The 19,652-nt window shown below is 36.9% G+C and overlaps 2 protein-coding genes across 3 annotated transcripts; both read right to left on the bottom strand.

Annotated features, from left to right (window-relative positions):
* Positions 1–1,656: 1,656 nt before the first annotated feature.
* Positions 1,657–6,100, bottom strand: LOC143883081 (uncharacterized). Of its 2 annotated transcripts, none has more exons than XM_077386446.1 (2): positions 5,751–6,100; positions 1,657–4,256 (listed from the first exon to the last, which is right to left on the bottom strand). In XM_077386446.1, exon 2 carries the CDS (start codon positions 2,797–2,799, stop codon positions 1,765–1,767), a length of 1,035 nt encoding a protein of 344 aa, XP_077242561.1. In that variant the 5' UTR covers positions 2,800–4,256; positions 5,751–6,100; the 3' UTR covers positions 1,657–1,764. Both variants share the same exon structure in this region, with proteins under 2 accessions (XP_077242561.1, XP_077242567.1).
* A 7,838-nt stretch (positions 6,101–13,938) lies between these two features.
* On the bottom strand, positions 13,939–19,337 carry LOC143883075 (uncharacterized). The gene is made up of 2 exons (XM_077386439.1): positions 19,026–19,337; positions 13,939–15,198 (listed from the first exon to the last, which is right to left on the bottom strand). Exons 1-2 carry the CDS (start codon positions 19,114–19,116, stop codon positions 14,390–14,392), a joined length of 900 nt encoding a protein of 299 aa, XP_077242554.1. The 5' UTR covers positions 19,117–19,337; the 3' UTR covers positions 13,939–14,389.
* Between the last annotated feature and the right edge of the window lie 315 nt (positions 19,338–19,652).

The following is a 19,652-nucleotide window of genomic DNA, read 5'->3' as shown; positions in this document are numbered from 1 at the left end:
TATAATTATAACTCCTCGTGCCTGAAGAAGAAATTGAAAAGACCATATATCCAATTCTATATCTAGAGGAGAAATTATATGGTGTAAGGGCTTACAATAATAAGGCCTTTGTACGCTGGAAGTCCCATCCTTGATATCTGATCCAATAGCAGCTCCTCAAAAAGTGAGCTGCTGTTGGATCAAATATCCAGGGTGGTACCCATACCGTATTGTTGTAACCCCTTACACCATATAAAATCTCCTATATCTAATCCGTATTTTTGAAAAGCACGGTACGGCCAACACGATGATCCAAACCATCCATTTGTTGGGCCACAAGGTAACTAGGTTGTGCCCCAAAAATCATTTCCATAGGATGATCCTAACCCTCCGATCTATAGGGGGACTGCACATTACGGATACTATAACAGATTTAATGATGGCACTACTCACTTTGTTTTAGACTTTTCTAACTGGATGTTGATGACGTCGTGAGTAATGTAATGAACATATGGAAAGTAACAAAAAAGTTCAAGACAATGTGAATAGTGCCATTATCAAAATATGGCAGTACAGATATCAGTTGAATTGCTTGTGCAACTCACATAGGAAACTTAACAACAAGGAAAGATTTTAAGCATCTTTTTCTTAGGGGCTAAGGTTTGTGACAGTAGTAAATGTGAGTAAACAAGGTGATATGGGTGTGGACAAGTTTTTTTGTTTTTACTAAGCCATTAAAAAACCAGTCTCAGATAACAGTTCTTAAATATAGGATTTGGGAGTATGAATTGAAATATTTCATACCAGCTCCTAATCCTAGTAAAGTCCTAAGAGCCAAATCATGCATATGGTTTTTAAATTTTTACTTAAAATTCAGGATTCTGGCGTGGCTGTGACACTCATTTTGAGGTGTTTAAGTCATAGAGGAGGCTGATGCTGTGCAATGACCAAAGGGTTTCAATGCAACTCATCTATCACCCTAGAATTGATAATGAAACAACTAGGTGTCCCACAGAATTAAACTCTTTTTTCTATGCAGTTCATGGTGTTCTTCAAGAGCATGCACTTGAGTTAAAGGCATTTTGACAACAGAGCTATACTGGACAGTCTGGTAAGAAATTTTTGTACTCTTCCAGGTGTCCTACAGAATTAAACTCTTTTTTTCTATGTAGCCTTTGGAGCATGACAACATATACACCTCAATAACCATGTGCAGGGTTCTGTAGTTACAACACATAAAAAAGGGTTCTGTAGTTACAATCAATGAAAAAATCAGGGATAGATAATGTGTAAGTTTTAGTTCCATTTAAAGGTTAAAAGTAAACAGAGTTTAGATTATGAGATGAACAGTACTGTCATTCAGCTTCAGAAAAAAATTTCAAAAATTTTTTTTTTACAGAAAAGCATTGTAAAGTCAATATTTAAAAAATAATAACATATGTTTCTCCTACATGACCAACAATTTAAGAACTTGATAATGTGAATTCAGATACAAGCCACGAATTCCGCAGCCTAGTTAATCATAACTCATGAAGAACAGAAAACAAAAGCTAGGAGAATATAAAATATCTTTCTCCATTTTCATTTCTCAAGAACCATTGCTCTCATACAATCTCATATAACCAAGAAACCAGTGAAAGAAACTAAACAGATATCTTAGAAAAGTACGGAATTTAATATAAATCACAGGTTTATATTTTTATTTTTGAAATGTATAAATCACAGGTTTCTATCATTAAATGCCGAAAAAATAAAGTATTGAAGATACATCAACCATCCAACACTTCAACATACAGCTTGTAAAATGCCATCTAAAGCAACCAAAAGAAAAAAGAAAAAATAATAAAGGAATGCAAAGAATGCATAAAAAATTGGCTTCTTCACCCACAAAGAATGTTTTGATTTGGTAGAGAGATGATGATTCCCAGGTCCAGAAGAACGCATCGAGCCCACAAGGAAATTCTCTCCTTTCCATCCTCTGTAAGTCCTCCAACCATTATTCAACTGATGCTTGTCACCTTGAAACCTTGAAGTTTTATACCCTGAAGAATTTCGAGCGCCACCTTCTCTCCTCCAACAGTTCACATTATTTGTTTCCAAAATCACATTATTTTTTCGGGATTCCAAATAAGGCATCTTGTTAATATCACAATCACAATGTCCCCAACCGTATGAATTACCCCCATTATTTTCCCATGAATTATTCTCCTTAGCTCTACTTTCACAACCACTCCAATCCCGTGTATCACTATCAGCATTTCCATCACAATTTCCTAGCCCTTTAGCTCCATCGTTTTCCCATGAATTCTGCTCCACATCTCTGTTCTCATTGTTATTATCAACATTTTGATCAAAATTTCCCCAAGTGGGCTCGGGTGGAGAATCATGAACTGGGTATTCAGCATCAACCCATCCAGTGCATGGGATTGGACAGTTAGAGGGCTCGGCCGAAGAATCATTAACTGGGTCTTCATCATCACCCCATCCAATGAGTGGGATTGGGCAGTTAGAGGGCTCATTAATTGGGTCTTCATCATCACCCCAACCAGTGCATGGGATTGGGAAGTTGAAAGAATCCCAACCAAGCTTCTCATCCTTCTCTTCATCACTAGGAGCTGGAGGTTTTTTATCCAAATCCAATGGCAGCTCGGGATCAATGTCGGAATTCCAGTCAATTTCATCAGTATAAATATCTGGATCGGGCAGAGGGATATCAAAGGGGAGGCCATTAATCTCTGCCCAAAACCGGGCTTTCACATTCTGAAATGCCTCTTTACCAGATGAATCATCACACTGAGCAATGTTTTTGTAGTATGACATCAGGTTCTTAGTGTCACAGAGTTGTTCCCATGAAATTGTGCATGTAGAAAAGCAGAATTTCTTCTCCCATGAAGGTACACAACCACTCCAATCCCATGTATCACTATCAGCATTTCCATCACAATTTCCTTGCCCTTTAGCTCCATCGTTTTCCCATGAATTCTACTCCACATCTCTGTTCTCAATGTTATTATTAACATTTTGATCAAAATTTCCCCAAGTGAGCTCGGGTGGAGAATCATGAACTGGGTCTTCAGCATCAACCCATCCAGTGCATGGGATTGGGCAGTTAGAGGACTCGGCCGGAGAATCATGAACTGGTTCTTCATCATCAACCCATCCAGGGCATGGGATTGGGCGGTTAGAGGGCTCGGCCGGAGAATCATTAACTGGGTCTTCATCATCACCCCATCCCATGAGTGGGATTGGGCAGTTAGAGGACTCATTAAATGGGTCTTCATCATCACCCCAACCAGTGCATGGGATTGGGAAGTTGAAAGAATCCCAACCAAGCTTCTCATCCTTCTCTTCAACAATAGGAGCTAGAGGTTTTTTATCCAAATCCAATGGCAGCTCGAGATCAATGTCGGAATTCCAGTCAATTTCATCAGTATAAATATCTGGATCGGGCAGAGGGATATCAATGGGGAAGCCATTAATCTCTACCCAAAACCGAGCTTTCGCATTCTGAAATGCTTCTTCACCAGATGAATCATCCCACTGAGCAATGTTTTTGTAGTAGGACATCAGGTTCTTAGTGTCACAGAGTTGTTTCCATAAAATTGCGCATGTGGAAAAGCAGAATTTCTTCACCCATGAAGGTACACAACCACTCTAACCCCATGTATCACTATCACCATTTCCATCACAATTTCCTTGCCCTTTAGCTCCATCGTTTTCCCATGAATTCTGCTCCACATCTTTGTTCTCAATGTTATTATTAACATTTTGATCAAAATTTCCCCAAGTGAGCTCGGATGGAGAATCATGAACTGGGTCTTCGGCATCAACCCATCCAGTGCATGGAATTGGGCAGTTAGAGGGCTCGGCCTTAGAATCATTAACTGGGTCTTCATCATCACCCCAACCAGTGCATGGGATTGGGAAGTTGAAAGAATCCCAACCAAGTTTCTCATCCTTCTCTTCATCAATAGGAGCTAGAGGTTTTTTATCCAAATCCAATGGCAGCTCGAGATCAATGTCGGAATTCCAGTCAATTTCATCCGTATAAATATCTGGATCGGGCAGAGGGATATCAAAGGGAAAGCCATTAATCTCTGCCCAAAACCGCGCTTTCGCATTCAGAAATGCCTCTTCGCCAGATGAATCATCCCACTGAGCAATGTTTTTGAAGAAGGACATCCGCTTCTTAGTGTCACAGAGTTGTTTCCATGAAATTGCGCATGTAGAAAAGCAGAATTTCTTCTCCCATGAAGGTACGGTGGGTCGCGAGGATCCTGAAAGCACAAAACGAAATAAGAACTCTTTGTAATAAGAAAAAAAGAAAGAAAGACAGACCTACAAAACAAAACTGCACTGCACTGCTACAAAAGCCCATTCTATTTAGTGCGAAGTGATAAACAAACAGCCAAATTTTACACCACCACAATTCAAGAAATATAATATAAGTACTTCAGTCTACCAATAAATCCTCAACATCTAATAACCCAATTCCATAAACAAGAGATAGTACTAACATAAAAATAGAGCTCTGCAGTTCAAAATTAAATTACAGAAGATATAATAGACAACCTTAACCTCACATCCCAAATCCTATAGGCAGAAAGTTGAAACAATACTAAAGATCAATATCTAAGAACTATAAGGTGCTCAAGAACTCACCCAAGGCAGAACAAGGTCGACTCAAGCTTAAACATTGGTATAAATTAAAAATATATATATGAAAATAAATGAAATTAAAAGAATTACAATGCAATGATGTAAACAAATCCTCAATGCATGAAAAATGACCCCTTATCTATCCCACAAATATAAAGCAGAATCTAGCATAGTAGAACTTAGTGGTTCAAAACAATCTAAATAAATGTCTTAAAACAGGGTGACTAATTAAACTGAAAAAGGCTACGACTCGATCCAAACCGGTCTGATCAGGTTGAATCTTGATTCCGTTAAAAAACAAGAAATTATCAAAGGTTAAAAATTGCCCATATAAAAAAATCAATAAACTGACTCTTGATACATAAAAAATCTAGAAACTAGAGGAGATTTCTACGACAATCAAGGACTAGGCAAATAAAATAAATCAAAGCAGATTTGAGTCAAAATCTAACCTTGTATCCCATATTGTAAAAACAACAGACTGAAAGGCAACCATATAACCAACTCCTCAACTAGTAAAATCCCACTTCCCAGACCATAAGACCCAAAAAAAAAACAAATTCTCATATAATAATAGAAGCATGCAATTTAAATATTTTCCAATCAAGATTTTAGAACAAAAGTACCACAATTTGCCTGTCTAGGAAATATTTACTCTACATAAAATAATCATAAACAACAAAATGGATCCATGAACTTTAAAAGAATTCCACAGTTAGAAAGAGAAACTAAAAACCAATGAATAATTCATCATCAATCCTAAAAACCCATATGCAATAAGTAATTCCTCACACATCTATTTTTTCAATGGCCCAAATAAAAAAACCTCCATCCAATCACAAACCCACTTCTATTTTCCTACTAACATCAACACCAAAATTATCTATCAAGCAACAACACAACTTTTCAATTCAAAACATAATGATAAAAAAACAGAGAGAGAGAGAGAGAGAGAGAGAGAGAGACGTTTATAGAATCCATACAAAACACACCTTACTCTATAAGAAAAATCTAGAAATAAAATTAAATGAAATTCCTCAACTACTATTGTACTCTACAAGTGAACAAAACAAACAAATTAAAATAAATCCCAGAGAGAAATTTTAGTATACCTTGACGACGTCGCCTATTTTCGGATGTCCATGGATTACTAGGAACCATTTCATAATTATATAGACTACACTCTTCCATATTTTAGAACTCAATAAAAAGAAAGCTGTTTTTGTTTTTTGGAAACAGGTCTCCAAAACAAGTACAAGAAGGACCCCTCTGAGAAAAACCAAGAAAGGAAAGAGAATAATCTCAGAGACGAGTTTCAAAATCAACTAGCAGAGACCAAATTAGGAAAGATTATAAGTAGAAATTGAGAAGTAAGTGAAGGTTTTATAGGAAGAGAAAATCCAAAGAACCACGTCTTGTGTTTGCTCACGTCTTTTATTTGAGGCGGTGTGTTTCTCTTTAATTACAATTGTGCCACACTTTCTATTTTGTGCTCTGTTACTGGGCCGAAGTACTTGTTGCCTAATCTTATTTCTGAATTGACCAAACTACCCTTCGAACCTTAACCCTATTTACTTTAGACAAAAAAAAATCAAGTGATTATGATTCACTTAACGGCTTAGATTCATTACAGGTACCACAAACTCAATCATGGCCGTAAAGTCTTTACACAAAAAATATACCCATAATAACCATATAATCACTAGTATTTTTCTAAACAAATATGGACTATCCACCAATTGTTTTTACAATTTTGGACGGCTATGATCAAATTGGTGTAATCTTGCTTGATTGGTATAATCTTAAGGGTATAATAGTAATCATAATATGGGCAATTTGGTCGGTTACAAATTTTAACTATATGTTTGGACTTGGTATGAAAAAGATTGATAATGGAAGGGCATTTATCTTTTGTAGTATCCTTCTCATTGTATATGTGTTCGTGTTGGCAAATTCGGAAACTAACAACCCTTTCTGTTTTTAGAAAGTACAGTGCACGTAAACTAACACTAGGCTTGGCATAACCATTGGTTCATTTACTGGGTTTCACAAACTAGGGGTGCAAATGGGGTCGATTTTAGAGAATTCGGGTTTGTGTTTATTACAAGTCATTTTTTCCAATAACAAAATGAAGCGTCACATAAGTGCAATTACAACTTCAAAATAACATGTATTAAAAGCATGTGTAAATTTGTATTCTAATGGAAAGTATTGTTGAAACTACATATGTAATCTGTATTCTAATGGAAACTATTGTTGAAACTACATATGTTCATGGAAATCATGAAATCACATAAATTTTAACTCACACGCGCTTTGACCTATATATCATGGAGAATCTCTTGCTGAACACTGATCTGAACAATTCCTCACTTTGGATGGAAAATTGGTCTCAAAATCTTGTAGAGTGCAAGTACAATTTTGGAAGATCATCAAAATCTTTAGAATGATAAGTTTACAAAAGGTACATGTTCTACGGATCATCATCACAATAAATTTTTACAAAGAATAGCACATATATAAGTAATCTATAAATGATATCCATTAACTTATCTTTTGAAAACATCATTGTATTCGAAATGAAAGTTTTTGAGTAATAGGACATCATAGAAAACATCATTGTACTAGAAAAAAGAAAGTTTTGAGAAATAGGACATAATTAAAAACATGTCGTACGTTAGAAAAAGATTAAAAACAAACTGGGCGTCAGCTAGAGACTTGCATAGGGGCCTCCCATTAGCCCTATTAGTAAGTGATACTTGCTGCTTGCTATCTACTTCGCGAGTCATCACTACCCCTGTCAACTTTTCTATCTTGTCATTGTGTAGAGAACAAAAGGAACATTTTGAGCACTTTAAAGGATGATAATTTCAATCGAAAAACTTTGTTTCTATATTCTTGCGAAACCTTTACTCTTTTTTAATGTGAAAAGAATTAAGATTGATTTTTTTAGGTAGGAAACATGATGTTTTAATTCATTAGAGTGTAAATTCAGCAATTCAAATTGGATATGATGTATGAAAAACATGTTTTTATACATTAGGGAAATGATTTCAGCACAAACAAATAAATCAATACCCATTACGCCTACAGATCAAATAAATCAGTCCAACATTCCTAAGCTTCAACGCTAATCATCCCATTAGACTCATTGTGCTAATCATCCCATTAGACTCATCGATCAATTGGGTCTGTTCTCCACAGGTTAGCAAGCATGAATTTATTTTATCCTTGACAAGACTCATTGTGCTGTGTTCTTGGATAAAAATATTAGCAGAACAAAATTAGTGAACAATAGATAAGATAATCTCTTGCACATATAAGGCCAAAACCATCAAAATCCACAACATTATAAAACCCAATGCCCAAAAATCGTAAAACAACCCCTTTTTCATCAAATTTATAACCTTCCAGTGCAATTCATAAGCTGAAAGCTGATTTTCAAATCAAACAAATAGCTCATCCAATGCATTTGAAAATACCCACCAACAGAAAGAAAAAAATAAAAACTAACTTTTTCAATCTCCAACTCTTCGTATCTGTGAAACCTTAAAGCATGCCCCACTAATAAAAGCAGATACAGTAAATCTAGGGCATGAAAGTCCTTTAAGTCCACACAATACCACCTTTTAATAAAAAACCTTCTTACTTAAACCCATCACAAAAAAGAAACCTCTCAACAGAGAGCAATAAAAATGCAAAGGAAAGATAGAAAAATGTCTTTACCTTGAGTTACATCGAAGAAAATGCTTCTTTGTTGCTCACCGAACTCTTCTTTTGCACCAACTTGTTCTTCAGGTTGAAGTTCCTTTTCAGTTTTGATCTTTTGTGTCCTCACTTTCAAGCTCACGCATTTCTCTACCTCCTCTATCTTTGTTTCCATTGAAAAAAAATGAAAAACCAGAGGTGGAAGAAATGCAGAGAAATGTAAATGCCAACTAAACAAATGGGAAAGAAAGCTAATGAGAAATGCATTCAGTCTTCCTGAACTGATTATGTAATGTGAAAAACAATAAACAAGTTAATCTGCAAGTAGGTGCAGGTTATGGAGTAGAGGACAAAACTCTCTTTTCAGTTTTGATCTTTTGTGTCCTCACTTTACACACCCCCATGACTTTTATTAGAGTCATTTATTATTAGGAAAATGGTATAGCACAACCATGTTTTAATAATGGCACGAACTAAGCTTGTCTTGTCTTTTAAAATTGCTTTTCAGAGCTTTGTGGGAACAGTAATAACCTTGGCAGCTCTTTATATGATATAAGACAAGATGAGTGAGTGCAATTATTAAAACATGTTTGTGCTGATATAAGCATAGAAGATTGATTTTATAGAAATTTTTCATTTTCCAACTAAATAACGTAAGTTGTCAAGTAATGAAAATAAAGTGATAGAGATAGAGAATTGGCAATATCAAATACGTTGATTCTAATCCAAGCTTTCCATTGAATCTGACCAATAGAAGGACAATGATATATTGCATTCCCATACTATAGTAATGACTGTACTCGTTTTGTACACTTCTCTAATTGAAATAAGCCTAACAGCTCTGAAACTCAGCAATCAGATAGGGTTTGATATCATGCAATCCAAAAATGGCTTTTTGTCAATCTTATTGATTTTCCATAAACATATATAATAATAATATGCCCCCTACCATTTACCAAATTAAATTAAATTTTAAAAGTCAATTCAGGACCAAAATAGCAAAATGATCCCAACAGTCCAATCTGTAGAAATTTCCATAATGTAATTCCGATTTATAGCTGCAGAAGTTTAGCGTGTTTTATTTTGTCATTAGCCTATCAGAACCTTTTGGGAAATGCAATAACCCTAGTGCAATTATTAAAATATTGTGGTGCTGATGTCATCTCGCTTTCAATATAACTTAGAAATTTCGGATCAGTTTTGGTTGTTGGCCTGTCAATGGAAATGGATGGTTTTGATGAGCGGATGCTTTTGGATCGTAGGGAATAGACCTGGTGAACGGCCGGGTCAGGCCGGGATTGACCCGGCCCGTACGGGTCTGGGGCAAACGGGACGGGTCAAAATGACCCGGGAAATTATACGGGTCACTAAGCTTGGACCCGCACTCGGCCTGTACGAGCCTGGTCGACCCAGGGACAGCCGGCTTTTTGACATATTTTTTCAGCTGTTTTTTTGTTTGTATAGGGATTTGCTAGCCAACTTCGCCAACCCATCCTTTGCAATTGCATGCGATTATGTGATGTTAGCCTATTTATGTTTGTTGACTTTTTGAGACATTTGTCTTCTCCTTGAGATGGTGCAAAATGCAAAGATTGGGAGAAGTACCATCCATTTGTGCAAAGGTGGGTAGCAATAAATAATAGCTTGACATATTTTTTAAGATTTTTGTTTGTATGTGTAGGGATTTGCTAGCCACCTTCGCCAACCCATCTTTTGGAATTGCATGCGATCATGTGATGTTAGCCCATTTATGTTTGTTGACTTTTTGAGACATTTGTCTTATTGTTGATGCGGTGCAAATGCAATGATTAGCAGATCATGTGATGTTAGCCCATTTATGTTTGTTGACTTTTTGAGACATTTGTCTTATTGTTGATGCGGTGCAAATGCAATGATTAGCAAAAGTAGGATTTGTGCAAAAGGTGGGTAGTAATATATAATAGCAATAAATAATAATCATAAGTTTTAAATGAAAATTTACGGGAAAATGGAAGCAAAGTCGACAAATTACGACAAAATATACGGAAAAAATGTAACAAAATATGACAATGACTGAAAAAATGGAAGCCTGACTTGACTTTTTGATATGATTGGGTATTTATTCCCTAACTTGACTTTATGATATGATTGGGTATTTATTGCCCAACATGAATGCCCAGAATACCCCTAAGAAAAATAAGAAATGCCAACGAAAAAGGTATTGTGCTAGGCTGTGAGACATGAATGGAAATAACGCAGAAGTGAGGATGACTTTAACCCCTCATTCACGCTTTATATATGGTATAAGGATTTGCTCAATGCCCGACAATATAATAACTCCACATAACCAGGAAGAAATCGAAAAGAATATATATAAAGTTCTGTATATAATAACATAACTAATTTACTCGTTCTTTTTGTTATTTAAACTAAAGGGCTACGACCATGCGTCATTATTGGTCTATCCCCGTACTAAATGGAGATTATATATCCATGACAATGATTACATACATGGATACGTCTGGTTGGAGTCAAGGATCTAGATTGGCCAATCATACCGGTATAACAAGAGGTTGGGCCTGTAGCTCAATGGTTGAGACTCTGTATCTCAGCCTTGAGGTCGAAGGTTCCATCCAGCTTACCTACCAAAAAAATTAGGGAAGTGATATTTACGCCCCTTTTCATCACCAGGGACACCCAGCGCCAATGTACATGGCAATCAAGGCCACTAGATTCTTCTGACATAAAGTACATTAGGCCCCCTTTAGTCATTGGTATACTGGCACCAGGTGTCCCTGGTGATGAAAAGGGGCGTAAATATTTCTTCCCAAAAATTATCAGGACAACAACAATGAAATGCACTCATAAACCGACAATCTGCCAAAATTTTACATGTTTACATGTGTTGGTAGGTAGCTTATAGGTAGCATGGGATTTGCTAGGGTACATCGCAAAAGCCATTTCGCAGCACGTCTGTTGCATGAGAGAGCTCAGCCACCTTATGAATAATGACAAAATCTGTTGGAAAGTAAGCTCATGTGGCTGCTCTCTCATGCAACAGACGTTTCGCAAAATCCCATTTGTGATGGACCCTAACAAATCTCGACGTTCCGCCAAATGCATTTTGCGATGAACCCAAGCAAATCCCTAGGTAGCATAGTTTGCAAAATACCGTTTTAAGCATACCAAAAAAAAAAAAATAGCTCTTAAAGTCTTATTTTTCTCATCCTGTTTTTTTTTTGGCCGAATCATGTTGCCCTCACTCTAGACGGTAGTGCATACGTTTAATGCCTATGCCTATGCCAAGCTTCGTCGTCTTAGCAGGAAACCAAAGCGTCGCCGAAACGGGAAGATGGAAAGTTACGTCTTTCTAAAACCAAAACTGCACTTCCTAGCATTAATGATAATTGTTACAGAAGTAGGGGTGCAACTTGGGTCGGGCTCAACCCGAACGCGGCGAGTTCAATCCGATTTTGGCTCGGGTTGGGTTGGCATTTCCTCAGGTTGGGTTGGGTTAGGGTTGGGAAAAGCCAACCCGATTTAATTTCGGGTTGGGTCAGGGTTGAGGCCTTGGCAACCTGAACCAACCCAAACCCGACCTCCGTCCTCTAATTTTATCTTGGTTTTCTATGGGTTATTGTATTTTTCTATTTGGCCCAAGGTGCACCTGACCTGATTCTGGTTAGATGGGTTGGGTTAATTAGGGTTGAGAAATTTAGAGGCGGGTTGGTAGGGTTGAGGGAATGCTCTCTCAGGTTGGATTAGGGTTGGCCTCAACCCGATCAAACCCGACCCCAGTTGCACCCCGATACAGAAGTGATGCCGTTATGATGGGCGCTAAACCCGTTATCCATTCCTTGCCTGCCACGTGGAGGGAGATCCCGTTTCCCAATCGACGAGACTTTTCCCGCGTGGGGCCGTTCGTTTCTTATATAAAGGGTCTTCCCTGTTCGTTTTCGTCATTTCTGTCATTAGGGTAACTTACTTCCTTCCGGCGATTCTCTCTTCCTCCACCATATTCTTTCTTTCCGGTGACCTCTGATTTTCTTTCATCTTCTCAAAGTTTTACTTCCCTCTTTTCCTTTCCTTCTATTCCTATTCTTTTTTTTTTCCATTTATCCTTGACGATGCCAGAAGATATGGGTTCCGGTGGTGGAGTCACGGGAGGGTGGGAGGTTGACAGCAAGGTTTTAAATTTCGGCCGAGTGAGGGTCGAAACCGAAATTGCCGAAATTTATCGGTCGAAATTTCGGCGAAATTTTAGAAAAAATATTAATTTTTTACTTCTTTACATAATTTTGCCTGAAATTTCTGCCAAAAAACGACATTTCAAGCGCCCGTTACCGAATTTCGGCCAAAATTTCTGGATTTCGGCTAAATTTTAGTTTTCGGATAGGGCCAACATTACCTCCGAAACCGAAATTTAAAACCTTGGTTGACAGTATAGTAGGAAGCAGATTGATAGTAGAGTAGGAAGCGGAATGGAGGGTGAGGATGGGATGAACCCGGAGGCCTCTTCCAGTAGCCTGCCCCCTAGTGGTCTCTGTCTAGGGTGGAACTGCGATTCAGACCACCAGTCTGGAGTATCTGCCCATCCTCGAGTTGGTAGGAGACTCATAAAGGGGGCAATTAGAAGGGAGAGGGGGCGCCTCATGTAGTCCTGGAGTGTGTAGAAACCGAGCCCCTTTTGGAGAGGCCTCTTCCGGTAGCTTGCCCCCTAGCTCCACATTTCCTGAATTTTTGTTGACAAGGTGATGAGTGTGGACAAGTTTTTTAAGTAAGCGAAAGCAAAAACCAGATACAGATAACAGAAGGTTCTTAAATAAGATTTTGGTACTGATGGAAGATTTCATACCATCCCCTGATCCTAGAACATCCTAAAAGACAAACCAAGGATATGGGTTTTTAGTTTTTACTTAAAATTGAGGATTCTGGCATGGCTATGACACCCATTTTGAGGTGTTTGACTCACATAGGAGGCTGACACTGTACAATGACAAAAGGGGTTCAATGCAACTCATCTACCATTCTAGAACTGGTACTGAAATATCTTTCAGTTACTGATGCCAAGTTCATCGTGCGCTTGAGTTTTAAGACATTTTGTCAACTGAACTATAAAGGAGTACTGAACAGTATCTGGTAAGAAATTTGAAGTTTTCCAGGTGCCCCGCATAATTAATCTCTTTTTCTAGGTAGCCTTTAGAGCTTGACAAGAAGTACATCTCACTAACCATGTAAAGGGTTCTGTAGTTACAATTATGAAACAAATCAGGGATATATAATGCTTCTATATGTAAATCTCAGCTCCATTTGAAGATAGTCTCATAAATAATGATTTGTCCTTCAGGATCAGAATTAATTTCCAGAAAAAAAAAAACAATAACATCTGTTTCTGGTACATAACCAACAATTTAAGAACTGACAATATGAAATCAGACACAACCCAAGAATTCTACAGCCTAGTTAATCATAACCCATGAAGAACAGAAAAGAAAAGCTGGGAGAGAATATAAAATATCTCTCTCTATTTCCACTTCTCAAGAACCATTGTTCTTATACAATCTCTTATAACCAAAGAAACCAGTCGGCTCCTGGTGGAAGAAACTGAACATATATATCAGAAAAGTACTGAATTTAATATAAATCACGGGTTTCTACATTGAATACCAAAAAGAAACAATATTTGAAGATAAATTGAACATCCAAAGCTACTACATTCAGCTTGTAAAAAGCCATCTAAAGCAACCAAAATTAAAAAAAAATTAAGGAATGCAAAGAATGCATAAAATTGGAAACTTCTACCTACTATGTTCTCATGTCGAAAAAAAAAAGCAAAAGAAACAGGCTTCCAACGCCAAATATTGCTTGATTCGGTAGATAGATGATGATTCACGGGTCCAAAAGAACGCATCGAGCTCCACTGCCATGGAGCCAAAGTTTGATTATCGATTACAGGCCGCTCATAAGGGAAATTCTCTCTTTTCTTTCCTGTGTAATTCTTCCTCCCAGTATTCAACTTATACTTGTCACCTTGAAACCTTGAAGTTTTATATCCTGAAGAATTTCAAGCGCCACCTTGTCTCCTCCAACAGTTCCCATTATTTGTCTCCAATAACCCATCCTGTTCCCACGAATTCCCCTCCACATCTCTATTTTCCCATGAATTACCCCCACTATTTTCCCATGAATTATCCTCCTTTGCTCTACTTTCCCAACGACTCCAAACGTGTGTATCATAATTATTAGCATTTCCATCACAATTTACATGCCCTTTAGCCCCATCGTTTCCCATGAATTCTGCTCCACATCTGTTTTCCCATCCAATCCAATCCTTTGCGTTGTCATTATCAACATTTAGATCAAAATTTCCCCAAGCGGGCTCGGCCCTAGAATCATTAACTGGGTCTTCAGCATCACCCCATCCGGTGCAAGGGAATGGGTAGTTAAAGGACTCGGCCGGAGAATTATGAACTGGGTCTTCATCATCACCCCATCCAGTGCATGGGATTGGGAAGTTAGACAAGTTGAAAGGATCCCAACCAAGTTTCTCATTCTTTTCTTCATCACTAGGAGCCAGGGGTTTTTTATCCAAATCCAATAGCAGCTCGGGATCAATGTTGGAATTCCAATCGATTTCATCAATATAAATATCTGGATTCGGAAGAGAGATATCACAGGGGAGGCCATTAATCTCTGCCCAAAACCGGGCTTTTGCATTATGAAATGCCTCTTCGCCAGATGAATCATTCCACTGAGCAATGTTTTCGTAGTAGGACATCAGGTCCTTAGTCTCACAGAGTTGTTTCCATGAAATTGAGCACACAGAAGAGCAGAATTTCTTCTCCCAAGAAGTGACTGTTGGTTGCCAGCATCCTGAAAGCACAAAATGCCGAATTCCTTATGATAAGAAAAAAGAAAGACAGCCCTACAAAACAAATCTGCAATACAACAAAAGCCCAGTATATTTACTGAGAGGTGATAAGCAAACAGCCAATTTTACAACACCACAATTAAAGAAAGAAATTATACCTACTTTAATCTAATAATATTTACTGAGAGGAGATAAACAAACAGCCAATTTTACAATCCTGTAGTTCAAGAAATATAGACCTACTTTAATCTAAAAATAAATCCTTAACATCTAAGAAACCAATTCCATAAACAGGAGAAAATCCCGACATAACAACAGAGTTCTGCAATTCAAAACTAAATTACAGAAGCTTTAAGAGACAACCCTAACCTCACATCACAAACCATATAGACAGAAGGTTCAAAGTTCAAACAATAGTAAAGACCCATATGTAAGAACTAAAAGGTCGTCAAGAGCTCAACCAAGGCAAAACAAGGTCGACTCAAGCGATCTTAAAAATTGGTATACGTTGAAAAACAAATATGAAATAATTGAAATTAGAAGCATTACAATGCAATGATGCAAACAAATCCTCAATGGATGAAAAACAACTTCAGTTATCAATCCCACACCTATAATGCAGATTATAGCATAGAAGAACTTGGTAGTTCAAACAATCTAAGTAAATGACTTAGAAACAGGGCCAGTAATCAATCTGAAAAAGGTTTCGATACGGTCCAAATCGATCTGATCAGGTTGAATCATGATTCTATTAAAAACTTAGAAAACAAGTAAGAAAAACTAAAAGAAAAAATAAATAAATAAACCAGGCTTTAGCAAGCTGAAATATCTCTTTATTAACTGATTCCACTGAGCAATGTTTTTTTTTTTGTAGGGCACAAGTTTCTTAGTTTCACAGAGTTGTTTCCATGAAATTGAGCACACAGAAAAGCAGAACTTCTTCTCCAAAGAAGGGACTTTGGGTTGCCAAGACCCTCCATAAACAAGTGAGAGTCCTAACATAACAACCCCATAAACGAGTGAGAGTCCAAACATAACAACAGAACTCTGCAGTTCAAAAGTAAATTACACAAGATTTAAGAGAAAACCCTAAACTCACATCCCAAACGTATAGACAAAAGGGAATTGTTAAAAAAACAGTAGAGACCAACGTCTAATAAGTAAAAAGGTGGTCAAGAAGTTGCCCAAGGCAAAATGAGGTTCACTCAAGAGATCAGATGGGATTGCAGAGTTTTAAACATTTTTATAAACTCTACAGTTATAAAACAATATGAAAATAATTGAAATTAGAAGCATTACAATGCAATGATCCAAACAAATCTTAAATGCATGAAATTCAACTTGCCTTATCTATCCCACAAATATAAAGAACCTTCAAGCATAGTAGAACTAGTTCAAAATAATTTAAATCGATGATTTACAAGAGGGCAAACTATCAAACTGGAAAAAATCTTGACTAGGTCCAAATTGTGATTCAATCAATAAATTAATTTTAAAATTAAAAAAACAAAAATTTAGTAAAACTTTAAGCAAAAAATAAAAAAGCAGTAAAACCACTCTAAAAAATAAAATAAAAAAGTAATAATTAAATAAAATAAGACAAACACTAAATAAGAAAAAAAGAAGAATGGAATGGTAACTTGAGCGAGTAGGTAATATGGTAATTAACTTAGTTAAAGAACGGAATTAACTTTCCTCAATTTCATTCATGATTAACTTTATAACACTTCTTCTCTAGTGATTAGAAAGTAAGAAGGGAAAGTTTCCTCCATTTAATTAGCTTTTCTATTGAGATAAATTAGAAGAAAGAAGGAACTTGAATGGCATTAACTTCTCTATTTTTTCAATGATGGAGATTTTATTAGTAAATGAGATAGAAAATCACGCGACTGAGGTTGTTGGTACAAGAAACAACAAAAGACTCTGATCAAGCCGAATAAAAGAAAACCATGCCGTCAAGGTGGAAGAAAATCAAACATCTCTAACCTAGCACTATCGACTCCCGATAAGGCCAATCTATCCAAATCATTATTGGGCGATCTTTTCACAAGCCAAAAAGAAATGGAAGAACCCACTATTCGATCCTGTATCCCGTCAAACATCTCAGCAAAACTCCATGGATGTCGATGACTTTCCTCCAACCACCTAATCACATCGAGAGTGTCTCCCTCAACTATCAATCTATTCAAGTCATTACTTTATATGAACCTTATCCCTGGCAAAACCACCCTAACCTCTGTTTCTTTACAGTCCTAGATCTCGATTGGCGCTGACAAAGCCATCTTGGTTAAGCCGAACTCATCTCTAAGAAGGCCGCCAATACCGGCTTGCCCCAGACTACCCATACTAGAACCAACAAAATTAAGTTTCACGTGGTCCGGTCAGGAAGGGATGATGATAATGTCTCAGACCGCTCACTGCTCCATCGTATCTCTCTCCAGCCGTACCAAAGGTCATAAATGGAGATAAAACTAAAGCTTGGGAGAGTCTTAACCCAGGATATATTCAGAGCCAACACCTTCGTTTACTTCTCTATTCTAAACTTTCCCAAATTAAATCTAGGTTTTCACTTGAGGTAATTTTTGAATTTTCACATATAAAGATATTTTGGTAAGTTTATGTGTAAAACAAATCTAACATGGGTAATTTGGTCACAAATAAATGGTAAGACTGGGTTTCCGAAATTCACTCAATCGCGATGACTCTATTTGTAAATTGACAAACCAGAGGACTGCTTTTGCAAATAAGGCAAAGAAAGAAACTTCTTTCACAAAACCCCCAAAGTTTGGAACCAAGAAGAATTTAGCTTTTAAAGCGAGGTTCTGTGCATGCGAGCTTCCAAACCTTTCGGAGGGGGGTTCTAATAACTATGGTTCAAACAATTGGAGCAGTTTAATTAAGAATGTCCGACGGTTTATTCGGTTTTTTGAAACTTACACTGGCTTAACGAAACCGGACCAAAAAATGGTCAGTTCGGGTCGAACCTGGTAGGAGCGGCCACTTTGGTTTGTTTTTTAAACATTGATTGAAATAAAGATAGAGACAATCCTAGACTGCGATAATCGAAAAGAAAATTCCAAACTATCATAGAAACCCTACAAATTTGAAAGAAAAAGAAGAAAAACAAACAAACAAACAAGAAATTAAAAATTAAAATCGCCCGTATTACAAAATCAATAAACTGACTCCTGTCACAAAAACACCCACAAGCTAAAGGTGATTTTTATGACAATTAAGGACTTGGCGAATAGAAAAAAAAATAAAGCAGATTTGAGTAAGAAAATTACAGAAAGTCTACAATTCAAAACGAAAAGGTAACAGCAAAATAACAGACTGAAAGGCAACCCTAAAACCAAATCCTCAACCAATAAAAAACTCACTTCCCATACCATAAGGCCCTAGACAAAAAATAATCAAAAGCAACAGAATGGATCCTTAAACTATAAAAGAATTCCAGAGCTAATTAAAAGAAGAAACTTAAAAACATTGAATAATTCATCAACAATCCAAAAAACCCACATGCAATAAACAATTCCTCAAAAGATAAAATATCTGTTTTTACTAATGGCCCAAACAATAATCCTCAATCCGATCACAAACCCACTTCTATTTTCTCACTAACTAACATAAACACCAAAATCTATCTTCAAACAAGAACACAGCTCTTCAATTCAAAACACAATGATAAAAAAAAAACAAACAAACAAACTAATTGCAGAATCCATGCAAATCCTAGCTAAAATACTATCCTACTCTTCAAGTGAACAAAACAAACAAACAAACAAACCAACAAATTAAAATAAAACCCAAATAGAAAATTTTAGTATACCTTGAGGAGGTCTTCTAATTTGGGATCTAGGTGGATACCTTTGAACCTTTTGAGAAAAAAAATTTCCTTCATATCCTCTACACTCATCCATAATAAAAGGGTTTTTGGTTTCTGAAACAAGTCTCCAAAAGAAGGACAAGAAGGACCCCTCTGAGGAAAAAGTAGAAAAGGAAAGAGAGTACTATTCGAGTTGGGTTTCAAAATCAACTTGCAGAATCCAAATAAGGAAAGATTTTGGTCTAACGAGACTGTGATTTGAAGGAGAAATTTCAGAGGTAAGTAAGTGAAGGTTTTTATAGGAAAATCCAATTATTTAAGGCCTGTACTTTTCTTTACTTGCAATTGTGCCATCTTGGTTAAATTACTTTAAAACTTATTTCCCAATCTTATTTGTGAATTGACCAAAGTTCCCTTCAATAGGGACCTTAACACTAATTAACTTTAGACGAAAAATATAGGGAAATGATATCACCACTACCGTATTTTGATGATCACGCTCCTCACATTATTAAAAGGTACAGTATGACCCGCACCATAGGATGATCCAATCTCTCCATTAGATGGGCCACAACCTAAATAGGTTGTGCCCCAAAATCATTTCCATAGGTTGATCCTTACCCTCCGATC

This window comes from Tasmannia lanceolata, unplaced genomic scaffold (assembly GCF_043159265.1).
Source record: "Tasmannia lanceolata isolate RefF3 unplaced genomic scaffold, GAP_Taslan_0.1 ptg000002l, whole genome shotgun sequence".
Taxonomy (NCBI): domain Eukaryota; kingdom Viridiplantae; phylum Streptophyta; class Magnoliopsida; order Canellales; family Winteraceae; genus Tasmannia; species Tasmannia lanceolata.
Note: the sequence above shows the minus strand (reverse complement) of the source record. Positions and strands in the feature narration are given on the sequence as shown.